Source organism: Bubalus kerabau, chromosome 1, assembly GCF_029407905.1.
Source record: "Bubalus kerabau isolate K-KA32 ecotype Philippines breed swamp buffalo chromosome 1, PCC_UOA_SB_1v2, whole genome shotgun sequence".
NCBI classification, from domain to species: Eukaryota; Metazoa; Chordata; class Mammalia; order Artiodactyla; family Bovidae; genus Bubalus; species Bubalus kerabau.
This window is the reverse complement of record NC_073624.1, coordinates 226,775,072-226,790,894: the sequence shown is the minus strand read 5'-3', so window position 1 is coordinate 226,790,894 and position 15,823 is coordinate 226,775,072. Positions and strand designations below refer to the sequence as shown.

Below are 15,823 nucleotides of genomic sequence, written 5' to 3'. Positions count from 1 at the left end.
ATATACCTCCTTATGTATATCAGGGGACAAACCTGATAGCCCATAGTGCGGAGTTTTAATAATACTGCCTTGGATCACATGGCTTAGACTTGAGTTTGAATCCCACCTTGATTTGACCCATATGCGTCTTAGAAAGTGAAGACGTTTTCACAGAATCCAGGCAAAAAGACAACATGCATGTCATCCTTGGGAGACTAAGTTTTGTTTCCCTTGGAGTGACATTTTCTTAGAAACTGAGCCAGAGACCAACCTTAGAAAAAGTTACTTACCTCTCCCTTCCAATACTCAGCGTCACCAAAAGGGAAGACTCATCTCTTAGTTCAATACACTGGCCCTAGAATCCATGTAGAACTCCGTCTGTGTTCATGTTGCTGGTGAGAGGAAGGGCTTCAGATGCCCTTAGGTAGAATCTTGGGGCTTTCCTGGTGGGTAAAGAATCCACCTGCAATGCAGGAGATGTGGATTCGATTCCTGGGTTGGGAAACTCTCCTGAAGAAAGAATATGGCAACCCACTCCAGTATTGCCTAGAGAATCCCATGGACAGAGGAGCCTGGTGGGCTACAGTCCATGGGGTTGAAAAGAGCTGGACAGAGTTGAAGTGACTTAGCACACACACCCATACACGCAAGCAGAATCTTAGCCCTGAAGACATGAGCACAGCTCTAAGTCCCAAGCCGGGGCTCCCCATCACCCTCCCATTACTCCCTGCTTCTCTTTCCCTCAGGGAGGTATCTGGCTCGTTTTTTAGTGCCTGACAGAAGCCTGGAAGTGAAAAGAAACAGCAGTGTCTGTTTTAGCTTCTCCCCAAAGCCAGGAAGCTTGGTGAATAACCTCTTTGCTAGCCACTCACTGAAAAGCCAGAGCAGCCACTAACGTGAGAAGTGTCTCCTAACACTCGAGTGTTTCTCAACCAGGGCATTCTGAGGCAACTGGAAACATTAAACAGGCTTCTTGTCCCCTCTGTACATGAGAGTGCTTTGCTAAGACATGCAAACTCTAACAAAGGAAAGTGGTCAATCATTCACTCAAGGTGACTGGCTTCCCAGCCTTGCTGGGCTTATCTGCTCCTCCTCGGGCTCTTGTTCTAAAAACGGGTCTTCTAAACTTACATCAGGGACTGAAGAGCCATGCAGTTTATTTTGTGTTTCCTTAAGGTAGTATTCATTTGGAGGGCTCTTCCTGAATGAATGGCTCAGATGTCCAGTTGAGATTGTCAATAAGGAATGGAGTGGCCTTTTCTGGAAGGAGCACTCTAGAGACTAGAAATCAGAAGTGGGTGACCCATAAACCATTTTAATCTGATAGACAGGATTATATATATATTTTTTAATGTCATGGCACTCAAAAAAAAATCATTGGTTGCCACTATATAAAACTGAAGAGGTTTTCATGTAAAGCTCTGGGTTTCCAGCTTCTTTAAAAAAAATATGACATCCCGTATTTGTGGAATCTAAAAAGAAATTATACAAATGAACTTATTTACAAAACAGAAACAGATTCACTGACTTAGAAAACAAACTTATGGTTACCAAGGGGGGGAAATGAGGGGAAGGGGTGTTAGGGAGTTTGGGATGGACATGTACACACTGCTATATTTTCAATGGATAACCAACAAAGACCTACTGTATAGGACAAGGGACTCTGCTCAGTGTTATGCGGCAGCCTGGATGGCAAGGGAGTGTGGGGGAGAATGTATATGTATGACTGATTTCCTTTGCTGTGCACCTGAAACTCTCACAGCATTGTTAAACAACTATACTCCAATATAAAATAAAAAGTTTTTTTAAAAAAATCAGAATATCTGGCAACACAGGTAATATTTCATAGTCACAGTTGGCTTGAGCCAAGTAGCCACTTGTCTTTTAAGAGGAGATGCAAGCTTCCTACTTCACCTGATTTCCTTCACTCCCCATTCCCTCGTGGCCCTGTAGGATTTGAACCTGCTACCACTGGGGTCAGTCATCTAAGACGCCAGAACAGAAATCATGAATTATTCTTTTAAATGCGCCTGGCTTGAAAGTGATTATACGTTATCCCTTATTCTTTTTTTCTTCTGCACAAAGAATGACCATTCAAAACATTTTCATGTATGGAAAAGGACAGTTAGAAGCAAAGTGGAGAATTTCACACTACTTACCTGAATCAATCAGGCATATAAAGAAAATCCTGAAATGATGATGTTAAAGTAAGATTTGAGATTTGAGTTATTCAGGGGTAATTGCTTTAGTTTTCCAGCTCACTGTTTCCGCTTCGCTTTCCTTACATGGACACAATCTTCAGAATGTACCTCTGTCAAAGGCCAAAGTCATAATTCCCCCGCCTCCTTTTTTATTTTTTTTAACTCATTTGCACTCTGGGTAGTGATTGTTGGAGCCCTGTGGGGGAATAATTGCAGAGGAATTAACCTCTGACATTTTTCTAAAAATAGCCCTAATAAATCCAATCATAGGTAATTTACCTGTCCGCGTTCCTCCAGGGATAACCAGTATTGAAGAAAGGCTTGGCAGGCTGGCATTCCTTCAGCAATTATCTGTGATCTGAGTTCCTGGCGCCTGTGTATTTTCTCTGTTTAGAGATATACAGTACAAATTTCCCTCTCCGCTCTGGCCTCGTGACCCTGTTTTCTCAGCACTTTTCTCTTTGCAGTAAAGCCCTGCTCTTCTAGAAGGGTGTGGTGGGCTTACCAGAAAAGGGGGAGCATTTCCAGGGTTCCTCCTTGAATTTCCAACTCCTGGAGTTTCCCTATTAGTTCCTTTGAGTCGTGTCCCTTCATTTTTGATGTCTGAGCTTCAAGCATCTCAACCCTGCTCATCAGCCTTCAGTCTTCATTTAGATTCCGCAACTGAACCCCATTTGGGGAAGTTTCTTGGTGTAGAAGAAAGGGGGAGGCAGAAGGCCATGGGTGGGAAAAGAGTCTGTGGTTGGTAGAAATTATCAAAGAAAATTGCCATTTCCCTGAGCCATAAGGAAATTCATTTTCTATTGCCCAAAACAAAAGAATCTGAACGTGCTTTTTCCTTTTGTTCTCTCCAGTTGTTCCTAGAGACCACAGTGCAGTGTGGGCATCTAGGAAATTTACTTCCCCAAATGCCACTTCTAGTGGCACTTCAAATACAGGACATAACATCCTTGTAAATTCCACTGCAGAGACAAAGCCCTAAGCCCTTAAATGCACAGAAAAGTATGTCTATTATCTATCGTTTGCAAGTAAGTGTGCAGTTACTTAAATTGCCTTTGTCTTCTTCTTTTCAGCTGACATTATCTCTACGGTAGAATTCAACCACACGGGAGAATTACTAGCGACAGGGGACAAGGGGGGTCGGGTTGTAATATTTCAACGAGAGCAGGAGGTAAGTGGCAGTGAATGCAAAATGCCCATTTTCTCTTCTTTTTAAAGGAGGCCTCCCACTGTTTCTTAATCCTCATGTGTCGCCCTTAACCTTGCTGCTTGGCTTGCAAACTAAAAACTGCCAAAAAGTCATTAACATCAACAGTTGCACAGGCTCACAAAAGCACCTGGAATTAGAGCCTTTCCTGGACAAAGTCTTCCTTTCCAATCCTGGGTACTGCACATTCAAAACGACCTCACTTCTCTGGATCTGTAAAATTCCACAGGCGCTTGTGGAGTGTAACACCTCCTTTCTCAGTAGGGTTAACTCTTGGATATAGAAATTCAGGGACTCCTAACAGAATACCTGGGATAAAAGATATAGCCCTTCCCCAACAGATGTGAAAAGGATAACTTGGGTCAGAAAAGAAAATGTAGCTCCCTCTACCAAAGCGAGTGAAATCCCAGAAAATGACATCTGAGCAAAGAACGTGGCTCACACTTTAATATGTGCGTGCATGCTAAGTCACTTCAGTCATGTCCAACTCTTTGTGACCCCATAGACTGTAGCCCACCATGCCTGTCTGTCCATGGGATTCTCCAGGCAAGAATACTGGAATGGGTTGCCATGCCCTCCTCCAGGGGATCTTCCTGACCCAGGGATCAAACCCACATCTTTTATATCTCCTGCATTGGCAGGTGGGTTCTTTACCACTAGCACCGCCTGGGAAGGCAACACTTTACTATGGATGACATGAAGTTCCCTGCAGCTGAATCCTCTACGCCTTCCAAGCAAGAGTCGTTAACTCCAAGTGAATCTCTAAAAGCCCATTTCTTCCTGAGACTTGGGTTCCACTAGGAATCACTTCTCTTTTTCATATAAATTGAGTTTTTTGGGGGTGTCTGCTTCTGTTCCATCAGAACAGAATTATGGCCCAATTTGATTTCCTTGGCCTCCCCTGGCATGGTCCTGAAGCTTACAGCAGGCCAGTCTGTGTTCAAGTGACTCTCCCATCTGCTACTGCCTGCCTTGGAGATTCACCGGGTGCTGCATAGCAGGAGGCCCCCCGTGTGGGAGGGAGGCTTCACATGAGACTTCCCTAGCAATTTAAAGCCTGCTTTGTGCCTCAAAGCCATTTGTGTTCCATCTCCCCTCCAAAAAGAGAAGTCTCATTTAGAGGTGATATATTTGGTAATTGCACATTATTTGCAATTAATTTCTATAAGGGCATGGTAATCCCTCGGGGTTCTATATGAATTCAAGTGTTCAGCATTAATTCAGGCACCCAGCCTATTCCATTGGCCCTGGAAACATGAAAATGTGGTTGGCAAGTAGAAACTAATAGCTCTTCGTGACCTGGAATTTTTCCTGCTTTTCTGGAGCTGCCTACTGCTAATTGGTCTGGCACATACTCCACACACTTGACAGTCTGATTTGGATGGTAGCAAATCAAGGCTCTTAAAAATTTATTGTTCAGGTGGGCTAGCTCTTTCTGCAGTAAACAGGATAGGAGCAAGTATGTCAACCTCTAAAGTCCTTTTAAAATTGATTTTTAAACCTTCTTCAATTTTTTTTAATCCAGTTAGGTTCATAGTAATGATAAAGAGAAACCAGAGGAGCTGTTTAGCATAAATTACCCAAGGCAGCATGTTGCCAGTAATATTCTGTTCCGTGTTTCCCATTAGCTATTTATAGGTTTCACCTATTTTAATTTACTGAAATATTTGGGAAGCCTGATTCATTAGTAGAATGGAGGGGGACACATTTTCCAAAGGTGAGTGGTTTTGTTCAATAAGGGAAAAATGTTGAGGATAATAACATGCAGTTCACCATTGAGTTATGTGGCAAGGCTTGGGGTTGAGTGAACACTGAGCTTGAGAAACACAGACATGTGGTAACATCTAAGTCAGATCTCCTCTCAGCTCCTGTGGGTGACTCCTGGATATGAATGCTCAAGTGACACCGTCCTGGAGAATTTGCTCCAAGAACCTCAATGCCCTCACGAGTACATTTAACACGGGGGCATCAGTACCATCACCTATCAGTAAATTGAGGCTTGGGTTTGAATGTCCAGTATCCACCCAGAAATAGTTGTTGTTTTTTTTTAATTTAAGCCTTTAATTAAGAGTCATGCATCTATGACAAATGCCTAATAAGACCTGGATTTGAATTTGTGCACACCATTTTCCCAAGCCTGAATCTTGAGGCTCTTGGTCACAATGCAAACCTCCCCTCCATTTTCCCCTTCTTTCCTTTCTCTCTCTCAACACCCTCTTCTCCTCGTGTCCACCTTTCTTCTTTCTCTTGTCCCTTTCTCCACACCCCCTCCCCTTCATGTTCTGTTCTCTCACCATTTATTTAGTTCCTGCTGTGTGCACTTTGCATAATCGATGCTAAGGGAAAGCCAGTGTAAAGTCTCATAGTTCTCCCAATGATCTGCATGTCTTCTCTGCCCTCATGTCTGTTTTTTTACTCATGATGGGAAAAGGAGAGGGAGAGATCTGATCCTAATAAGCTGCATGTTGTTTTAATATCTCTGAGCCTGTTTGGCCCATTTCCCTGCCCTGGGCATCTCTCAGAGATTCTGTGAAGATCTGATGAGTTATAAAAGGCCAGTGAGGAGTGCAGATGCTACAGTTCTTCGTGAAGGATTGATATGCATCTATATGGACATCAGCACTGGATGACTCACTCCTAAGGGCATCTAAGACATCCATTAGACAGAAAATATTATAATATCTATTGATTTTAAAATCATGTTGTTGGGACTTGCCTGGTGGTCCACTGGTTAAGACTCCATGCTTCCACTGCAGGGGGTGTGAGTTCGATTCCTGGCCTAGGAAGTTCTGCATGCCATGTAACACAGTCACCTAAAAAAAAAACTCGTGTCCTACTTCAACTTGCATTTCTACATATATTTTATGATGTACACCCTATGTCCATGCAGCAGTTTATGTATATAATTTATAAATAAAAGTATGTAAATATTGGAGGTGCCAGTATTTACCACCAGGGGTGCACAATCAAATGGCATGAGGCCACTGAGCTAAGAGGAACCTGTGGTCAGCATAGTCCTGCCCTCAGCCCACTCAGGCATGGTCTGCCCGTCCCACCTCTCATGATCCTGCTCAAAAAAAGAAGGGACTGGTGAATTTTCAATTGGCTTACGTGATTTAATCTTTGGTGTGTGTGTTTTTTCCCTTCTTACAGAGTAAAAATCAGGTTCATCGTAGGGGTGAATACAATGTTTACAGCACATTCCAGAGCCATGAACCCGAGTTCGATTACCTGAAAAGTTTAGAAATAGAAGAAAAAATCAATAAAATAAGATGGCTCCCTCAGCAGAATGCAGCCTACTTCCTTCTGTCTACTAATGGTATGTGAAGGTGACTTACCTTGTTTGGTGTTTTCAGAGATATAGTCAGCAAACTATATGTTTCAATCTCTCTTAGCCTCCATTTTCCTTTTCACCTTGCAGGCTGTTGAAAAACGTAGAAACCATACTTGCAAGATGCCTAGCAGAATGCCTGACTGAGAATAGAAACTCAGTAAATTGTACTTACTCTTTTTAAAAAAATAACAAATTTATGACCGAATTCTGTGAGACTTGTTATCTGTAGTTTTTGACAAATGCAGATTATTTCCAGGTGTTTTGGGAATGTGACTTCCTGTCTTAAGATTCACTGAATGTTATTCTGGGAACACGTTTCAGGAAACAAAACATGCCGTCCCTATATGTTTGGCACACTCGATAGAAGTTATTAATCCCTGAATATACTTGGGGGTTTGGAAAGCAGATGTCTTTGACACAAGCAAGCTCTCTACTAGGAACATAGGTCAAGAAGAGAGGAAGGAAAGTAGAGAAAGTGAAAGTCACTCAGTCGTGTCCAACTCTTTGAGACTCCATGGACTATAGTCCGCAAGACTCCTCTGTCCATAGAATTCTCCAGGCAAGAATACTGGGGTTGGTAGCCATTCCCTTCTCCAGGGAATCTTCCCAACCCAGGGATGCCATCAAAAAACGGATCAAGTAATAATGGTTTCTTCTCTTCTTCCCTCCACACTTTGCTTACATCATTTATTGGTTTGGGGAGGAATTGATATAAATGGATCAGAGAGAGAGGATGTTAGGGGTTGCAAAAAGAACTCAATTCTGTACTAATCTTTAAGCCTTTATACAGTGGAATTATCAACTCTAAAGGTTTTTAATATCCTACTTGAAAGAAGCCATCTATGCTCAAAACAATTCAGAATAAAATCAAATACAAAAGGGTGCTAATTGAATAGCATAACAATTAAGAGGATTAGTATACACAAATTAAACACCCTCTGCCAAACAAATAAGCTGGAGAGAGGCTTATTTCATCATCCTCTATGTGAGTCTTTGAGGAGTATACATTTAAGTATAAATCAAGAAACATTGGGTTTGCTTTTTGCCTATCTCCAGCACTTATTAAGAAAGGGTAATGCTCATATGTCAAGATAAAACATAATGCAGACTGTGTATATACAATGATCAAGCCTATATTAACATTTTTAAAGACTGAAATGAAACACACTGAAAGATTTTTCATGAGTAATCTTGTGCATTATGAGTGACTTGTCAATTTGTTACTTTTATTGTTTTCATTTTCTAAGTTCTTACAATTTTTATTTTAATATTATGGTAAAAGAGGGAAAGTTTTTAATGTATATGAATCCCCCAAATCCCTCAAATGTAAAAAGCCAGTGTATAAATCTATAAAGTAATGGTCTGAAATAGCCGGCATAGGGTTATTCAAGCATAGCTTATCTCAACATGACCAGATCTCCACTCATCTGTTCCTCCAGATTCCAAGTAATTTAATTCTTCCTCATAACTGTATTTATTGTTTTGTTTACATTTTTGTGTTAGTTGTTCAGTTGTGTCCAACTCTTTGGGACCCCATGGACTGTAGTCCACCAGGCTCCTCTGTCTATGGGATTCTCCATGCAGAAGTACTGGAGTAGGTTGTCATTCCCTTCTCCAGGAGATCTTCTGATCTTGATATCCCAAAAGTGAATGTGTTTCAAGTTCTTCTCTTTTAGTTTTGTGTTTTACTCAAAGGCTCAACAGACTCAACACAACTTAGAATGGAAGAAACTTCTGATGATTTTGACTTAATTACTTCAGGCAGAGAAAAAGTATCTGATTATCTTCTCTAGGCTAGCTTTGTATTATGAAATTTAGCCTATTGATTATTATAATAAAAGTTAAAGACGTAAAAGGCATATTAACTACTTTGTGGGGGGATGGGGAAGAAACCAGTGAAATGGAATGAAGATTAATTATATAGCATCATGTTCTGTTAATTGAGTTTTTAAATAGTTTTTTGATTAACAAGGATATTATCTTCCCATTTGGGATGCTATTTTATATGCCACCAGCATCTCAAAATGATTCTTAGAAGACAAATCCCCATGCTCATATGTGATTTTCTTTTTTATACTAATATTGAGGTTGAGAATTCCCCTTAAGCCAAATAGGTTAACATGCAAAAATTAATGGAAGACAATCGGAATTACTGTACAAAAGAGAAAATGAAGATAGATGATAAGATTGTGCTTAAAGGTGCCACAAGTAATGATAAGCTACTCAGAGAGCCAGCAGAAAGGAAGAAAAAGCCATTACTCATGGTATCAGCCACATGTTTCTCAGACTTTTTTATCCACAAAGCTTCAAGATACTGAGTCAAGAAAAATTGTGATAATAAAGTCAAGAATGACTCCAGGCATCCTAACCATGGGGAATTGAATTGAATTCACCATCAATTATCTTGAAAAAAAATTGTGCTTATCTCATTATAGCTGGGTACAGTTTTTAATCTTCTGCTAGAATACAGTCCCAGCTTTACAGTTTTTAATGAAAAATAAAACCAACATTCAGTTGTGAAGCTAGACCTTAAAATTATTTACCAGCTGAAGAGACATTTACTTTACTGAGATGTCTCCTTCTATCATAATACCTATGATCAGATGAAAAGGTATACTAAACTTGTTTTTCATGCTATGAAAGTAATAATTGTTCACTGTAAAAAATTTAGAAAATTCAGAGAAGCAGAGTGAAGATAAGGAAAGTATTCCTATCCAGAGAGAACCACTATTAATGGCTTTTTAAAAGGAATAGCAAAGTGACATGGATAAATCTGTTTCTTACCAAAAATGAGACATATTCTATAACTTTGCAACCAGATTTTTAATTTAATAATATAACACTTAGTAACAGGAATATCTTTGTAATTGTGAAATATTTCTCCTAAAATACTGTAACATTTTCAATGAGACTGCATAGTATTCCATTGTATGACTCTTCTATAGTTTATTAATGTCTCCCATTCTTAGACCTTTAACTAATTCTCAGTTATACATTATGTGGAGATAGATGTTTGTATAGATAGATAAATGACTGGGGGAAAGACATAGTATAAGCTATGTATAGTATGTTACATTTATTAAAAACAGTTATGTAATTCCACATCCAATATAATATAAGGATATACACAAAATTTTCATAATAGTTGTTTTTGTCTAGTGGAATCAAGAAAGTTTTATTTTATTTTTTTACTTTTATATTCATTTTCTACAGTTATATGTACCAGTTTTAGAATAAAATCAGAAATATAAATCTATGTATGTGATATTATTATAGGTTTGTACCCCTCTTCAAAAAATGCATAGAAAAAATACTGTAACTGTATTATTAACTGTACTGTAAACTGTTGATAACGGTGGTTAATGATGGTGGTCCTGGACTCGAGGGATTTTAAGAATTTTTATTCTTTATGTTTTACCTCTAATTTCTCTCTTTCTCAGTATAGTAATTTATCATTCATAATAAGAAAAATATGAGAATTGTCTTGCCATTAGGATAGAATACATTCCCAAGCCAAGCAATAGAAAATAATTGGTACTAAGATTCACTGATTTGGGTTCCTCTAAGCTCTAGGAGAAGGCAATGGCAACCCACTCCAGTACTCTTGCCTGGAAAATCCCATGGATGGAAGAGCCTGGTAGGCTGCAGTCCGTGGGGTCGCAAAGAGTGGAACATGACCGAGCGACTTCACTTTCACTTTTCACTTTCATGCATTGGAGAAGGAAATGGCAACCCACTCCAGTGTTCTTGCCTGGAGAATCCCAGGGACGGGGGAGCCTGGTGGGCTGCCGTCTACAGGGTCGCACAGAGTCAGACACGACTGAAGTGACTTAGCAGCAGTAGCAGCAAGCTCTAGTAGCTAATCTACTCTGATCTCTGGTTAGTAGTTAATCAAGTGACTATATAAATATGGCCCAAGTTTCATTTTCCCACCTTAAAAAGCAGGTCATTATGCAGTCTGTATTCGGGAAGGGGGGGAGGACCAGAAGAGCATTGATAGAAAGTTCTAAATTCAACCCAGCATCTAGGAGAGTCTTCTTTGCCTTCTGTCCTAGTACAAGCCGGGCTGAAAGCACAGATCGTACCCTTAGCAGACTTGACAGGAGTGCCAGCAGACACAACCAGCCTGCGTGATGTTCACATGTTAGGAAGCGGGGGCCCTTCTCTGTTAGAATAGCCAGATTATGGCAGGAAGCCCACTTCACCATGTGGTTGGTGCTCTTCAGACTGCTGAGGACAGGGCACTTGCAGAGGGAAGATGGAGGAGGGAGGTGAGGAGCAGAGAAACTAGGGAATCCTAACACAGGCAGGGCAAAGGGATGGCTTTCCTCCCCTCTGCAGAGCCTTGCAGAAAGGAAATAGGATGTGCTGATGTCGTCATGGGATGCATCTTATGCTGTTAAAGCAACATCTTATTATTGCAGAATAGTTGCCCAGTTTCCTCATGCCAACAACAGCCGCCATCTGTGAGCCATTATTAGTCGCTCAGTCGTGTCTGACTCTTAGCAACCCCATGGACTGCAGCCCACCAGGCTCCTCCATCCATGGGGTTTTCCAGGCAAGGTACTGGAGTGGGGTGCCATTGCCTTCTCCATTAGAAACCCAACACTGGGTTAAACTCTCTACATGCAGTCTTCCATTTAATCCTCAAAGAATCCCATGAGAAAGACATTTGCTTTCCCCAGTTTACAAATAAAGAAACTGAGGCATAGAGAAGTTAAGTATCTCTGTCTGTAAGATTGGACTATTAGGGACATACTTATACTAAAAAAATTACTCCTATTTCTGCAATTCAAACTGAACTGGCTGTTCTGCCCCTTTCCCTGCCCTGTCTGCTACTCTCATTTGCGTGTCACTCCAAGACCAGTAGGCACCTACTATGTGGGGATCCCAGTCCCCGGCCACACGGTGGCTGGAGTTGGAGTGGGAATGTGGCCCCAGGTTGTCTGCTTTCAAAGCCATCCTGTGCAAGCACAGAGCAAGACACAGAGGAGGCGATGGAGTCCCTGCCATCCCAGAGAAAAATGAGAATAGATAGTGAACGCAGGATCTGATAAGAAAGGCCTACAAATGCATGCAGTCACAGGCATGATCTATTTGACCCAAATCTGTTTCCTTAAAAAATGGATTAACACATGCACACTACTATATATTAAATGGGTAACAAACAAGGACCTACTGTACAGCATAGGAAACTATACTCAACATTTTGTAATAATCTATGAGGGAAGAGAATCTGTAAGAGAATATATATATATATATATATATATATGTATATGACTAAATCACTGTGCTGTACACCTGAAACTAACACAACATTGTAATTTAACTCTACTTAAAAAAAAAAAAACACATAGAATGGAAGGCCTGCAAATGGGGCATGCCACCTCTAGCTCCCCTGAGACCCCAGCCCTTTCACTCATTCCCCTGGCACTGACTACCTCCCATGAGCATTCGAGTCCTCACCCCTGTTTTATTTGCTATAGAGAATGACAGGGATCAGGAAGTGGTGTAAAGTCCTGGGACAGTAAAAGGTGAGAAAAGTCACTTCCAGCAGGGGACTCAGAAGAGAGACGGCAAGGGGAAAGCATTCAGATGAATCTCCTTCTCATGTTACTTCCCTCAGTACTGCTAGCAAGATGCACTGTATAAATGAGATGCATTCATTCATCCACTCCATATTTATTGAACATCCAAGATGGTTGGATGGCATCACCAACTTAATGGACATGAGTTTGAGCAAACTCCAGGAGATAGTGAAGGACAAGGAAGCCTGGCGTGCTGCAGTCTTGGGGTTGGAGAGTCAGACACAACTGAGCAACTGAATAACGACAACCATCATAGGTGCTTGAAGGTGTAGTTAGGAACACGACAGACTGAATCCCTGTCTTCGATGATTTTATGTTCTAGTGAGGAAGGCAGGATATCTAAGTTGCTAGGTAGTAAAGTGTACTCTGAAGAAAAATAAAGCGGAAAGAGGGGATGGAGAATGGTGAGGGAAACATCTTTCTGTAGGTTAATTAGGAAAGGCTCCTCTGAAGTTGGGACATAAACAGAGAGAGCAAAGTGAAGGAACAAATCTTGTGAAAAGAGGGTAAAGGGCTTTCCTGGCAGAAGGTACAGCTAGTGCAAAATCTAGTGCAAAAGGCAGGAGTTAGCCCATACAGGGAGCTATAAGGAAGCCAGGTGGCAGAACTATGAGAGGTGGCAGGAAGTAGGGTGGACAGTGAGGTCATAAAGCGTGAGGCCCTAGGGGTGCCAGTCATGGGGGGCCTTTTGGGTCATGCTAGGGACAGTGTTAGTGAGGGGGGATGCAATCACTGGACCTATGTCTCAGGGTTATTGTGAACACTGAATAAATTCTCCATGGCAAATGCGAACATAGTTATATCATTAATTCTATACATGTTGTGGCTACTCTTATTCAAGGTTCAGGGCGTATTTTTATTGAATGAATCCAATTAATGTGTAAGCTATAGCTTTAATAGTCCATTGTCAGGGAAGCCATTTCTCTCAGCACAATAAATGGATTTCTTTGGAAGCATGAACTCTGCCCTCAAAGACCTTGAGATGTGCACACTGTAGTCCTTGACATGAGCCAGCTTCCATAGCAGTCCCGTCCACTGACATCCACTGTTCCCTGCCCCACCACCCCTACCCCCATCCTGCAAAAAAAAAAAAAAAATAGACTTCTTTACGAGCTTACTCTCACTGTCATTGTGGTTTGCTCCACAGATAAAACTGTGAAGCTGTGGAAAGTCAGCGAGCGTGATAAGAGGCCAGAAGGCTACAATCTGAAAGATGAGGAGGGCCGGCTGCGAGATCCTGCCACCATCACCACCTTGCGGGTGAGCACAACTGTCTTTCAGTTTCCTTGGCAACCAGGGTCAGGGGAAGTCTGGCCACACACTGGCTGCTATTGAAGGTTACGAGTCTCAGGGGTGAAGGAGGGAGATCAGGCAGGAACCCAGGCTACCTGAGTCTCTGGTGGCAGATGAAGGAGCAAGAAGGCACCACACTGTGATGACTATAAGGCCACGCATTTCCTTTTGTCACCAAGGCCTTGCCCACAGGACCACTACACAGTACTATGTTCCTAGCCTCAGCCTGTTCCCTTCATCAAAAGCATCTTGAGCATCTTCAAGGTACAGGGATAGGACTACTCATATGGGAAGTTGGAATCTTGTGATGCAGGACATGAACTTTTAAATCAAACAGGCACAGGCCTGGATTTGAATTCTGCCACTTACATAATCACGTTCCTTTTTCATTTTTTATTTAATTTTTATTGGAGTATAATTGATTTACAGTGTTGTGTTAGCTTCAACTGTACAGCAAAGTGAATCTGTTATACATATATCCATTCTTTTTTTAGATTCTTTGCTCATATAGCCCATTGCAGAGTATTAAGTAGCATTTCCTGTCACATTTTCTTTTTGGACTTCAGTCATGCAAGTTATTTTTAGTTTCTCTGTCTGTAAAACAGTGACCCTAGTGCCTCACCGTGTGTGGACTTCTAAGGCTAAAATGCAGTATGGATGGAAAGCCCTTACTCCATGGCTGGTACTCCAGAAATGATCTCTACTCTTAGTCTAGGTAGCTTCCTCCCTGCCATTCAGACGTGTTCAGTCTGGTAAGAAAAGAGGATGTGTAGGACTAATATGTAAATGTTTATAACACTACACAGAGTGAGATAAATGCAGTGAGAGTCAGAGCTGCAGTTTGATCAGAGGAGGAAGAAGTTATGTTTGGTTCTGGGAGACCAGGATAGGTCTGGCAGGGAAATGGTGTTAGAAACGGATTTCTAAAAGCTGACTTTTAAAGGATGGCCCTTTAGATAAAGAGTAAAATGATTTAGGACTGGGTGATGACTTTAGTTTTGGAGTGCTCAATGTGAATGGTAAAGCAGGCAGGTTTTGAGACCAGCCCTGGCTCCAGGCAACTTCCTGAATTGGGTAAAATATGTGCTTTCAGATGCCAGCAGCTGTACTAAAGACCAAAACCTAGGAAAAGAGATGTAGAAGTTGTTGTTTAGTAGCTAATTCATGTCCAACTCTTTTTGCAACTCCATGGACTGTAGACTGCCAGGCTCCTCTGCCCATGGAATTTTCCAGGGAAGAATACTGGAGTGGGTTGCCATTCCCTTCTCCAGGGGTCTTTGCGACCCAAGGATCAAAGCCATGTCTCCTACATTGGCACACAGATTCTTTACCAATGAGCCACATAGGAAGCCCAGACACAGAAGTACTTGCAGGAAAAAGAGGTTGTTTCCCTATGTTTAGAGACAGATGTGGGAACCGAATGATCACTGAGTTCCATGATTATCTGGATGTTGGTTTGTTCATTCATTCATTCACTTGCTCATCTGTTATTCAGCAGATGCTTTTTGAGCACAGACTCTTTGCTGGCTATAGACCTGGGCTGTTGCATGTGTATGCAGTAGTGGTTGATACCTGCTCTTCTACTGAGAGTCTTCTGGGCCAACAAACATTGGTGGGCCAGAAACATTCTGGGCCAACAAACTGTTTCCTCCTGTCTGCCTGTGCCTTCAACATGGAGAATGGCCATGGACATCCACCTTATCAGACTGGGTCAATGCTCTAACTACTCAGAGGTTTTGGAGACCCAAAGGCAGAGTAGTGAAGAGTATGAACATTGAGTTGGTCTGTCCTGGGATAGAATTCTGGCTCCATTCCTCTCTGGCTGGGGCCTTGGACACATGACTTAAGCACCTCGTGCCTGCCATATCATATCTGCACAACAGGGATGAGGGATGGTCACTACTTCCTAGGATTGTTGTGAGGATTCATTATTGATGGTTTAGTATTGCTCTCATTAGCAGCATTTTCATGGGCTCCAAAATCACTGCGGATGGTGATTGCAGCCACGAAATTAAAAGACGCTTGCTCCTTGGAAGGAAGGTTATGACCAACCTAGACAGCATATTAAAAAGCGGAGACATTACTTTGCCAACAAAGGTCCATCTAGTCAAGGCTATGGTTTTTCCAGTGGTCATGTATGGATGTGAGAGTTGGACTGTAAAGAAAGCTGAGAGCTGAAGAATTGATGCTTTTGAACTGTGGTGTTGGAAAAGACTCTTGA

At 41.6% G+C, this 15,823-nt stretch overlaps 1 protein-coding gene across 25 annotated transcripts in view; it reads left to right on the top strand.

Annotated features, from left to right (window-relative positions):
* PPP2R2B (protein phosphatase 2 regulatory subunit Bbeta) overlaps positions 1-15,823 on the top strand; it is a 705,283-nt gene that overhangs the window by 573,200 nt on the left and 116,260 nt on the right. For 22 of the 25 annotated variants that reach the window (XM_055557503.1, XM_055557439.1, XM_055557489.1 and 19 more), the window contains 3 exons: positions 3,254-3,351; positions 6,541-6,706; positions 13,457-13,569. In XM_055557503.1, coding sequence (XP_055413478.1) covers positions 3,254-3,351; positions 6,541-6,706; positions 13,457-13,569 — 377 coding nt within the window. The remainder of the gene's footprint in view (positions 1-3,253; positions 3,352-6,540; positions 6,707-13,456; positions 13,570-15,823) is intronic. The other 3 variants (XM_055557586.1, XM_055557593.1, XM_055557580.1) reach the window with 2 other exon arrangements.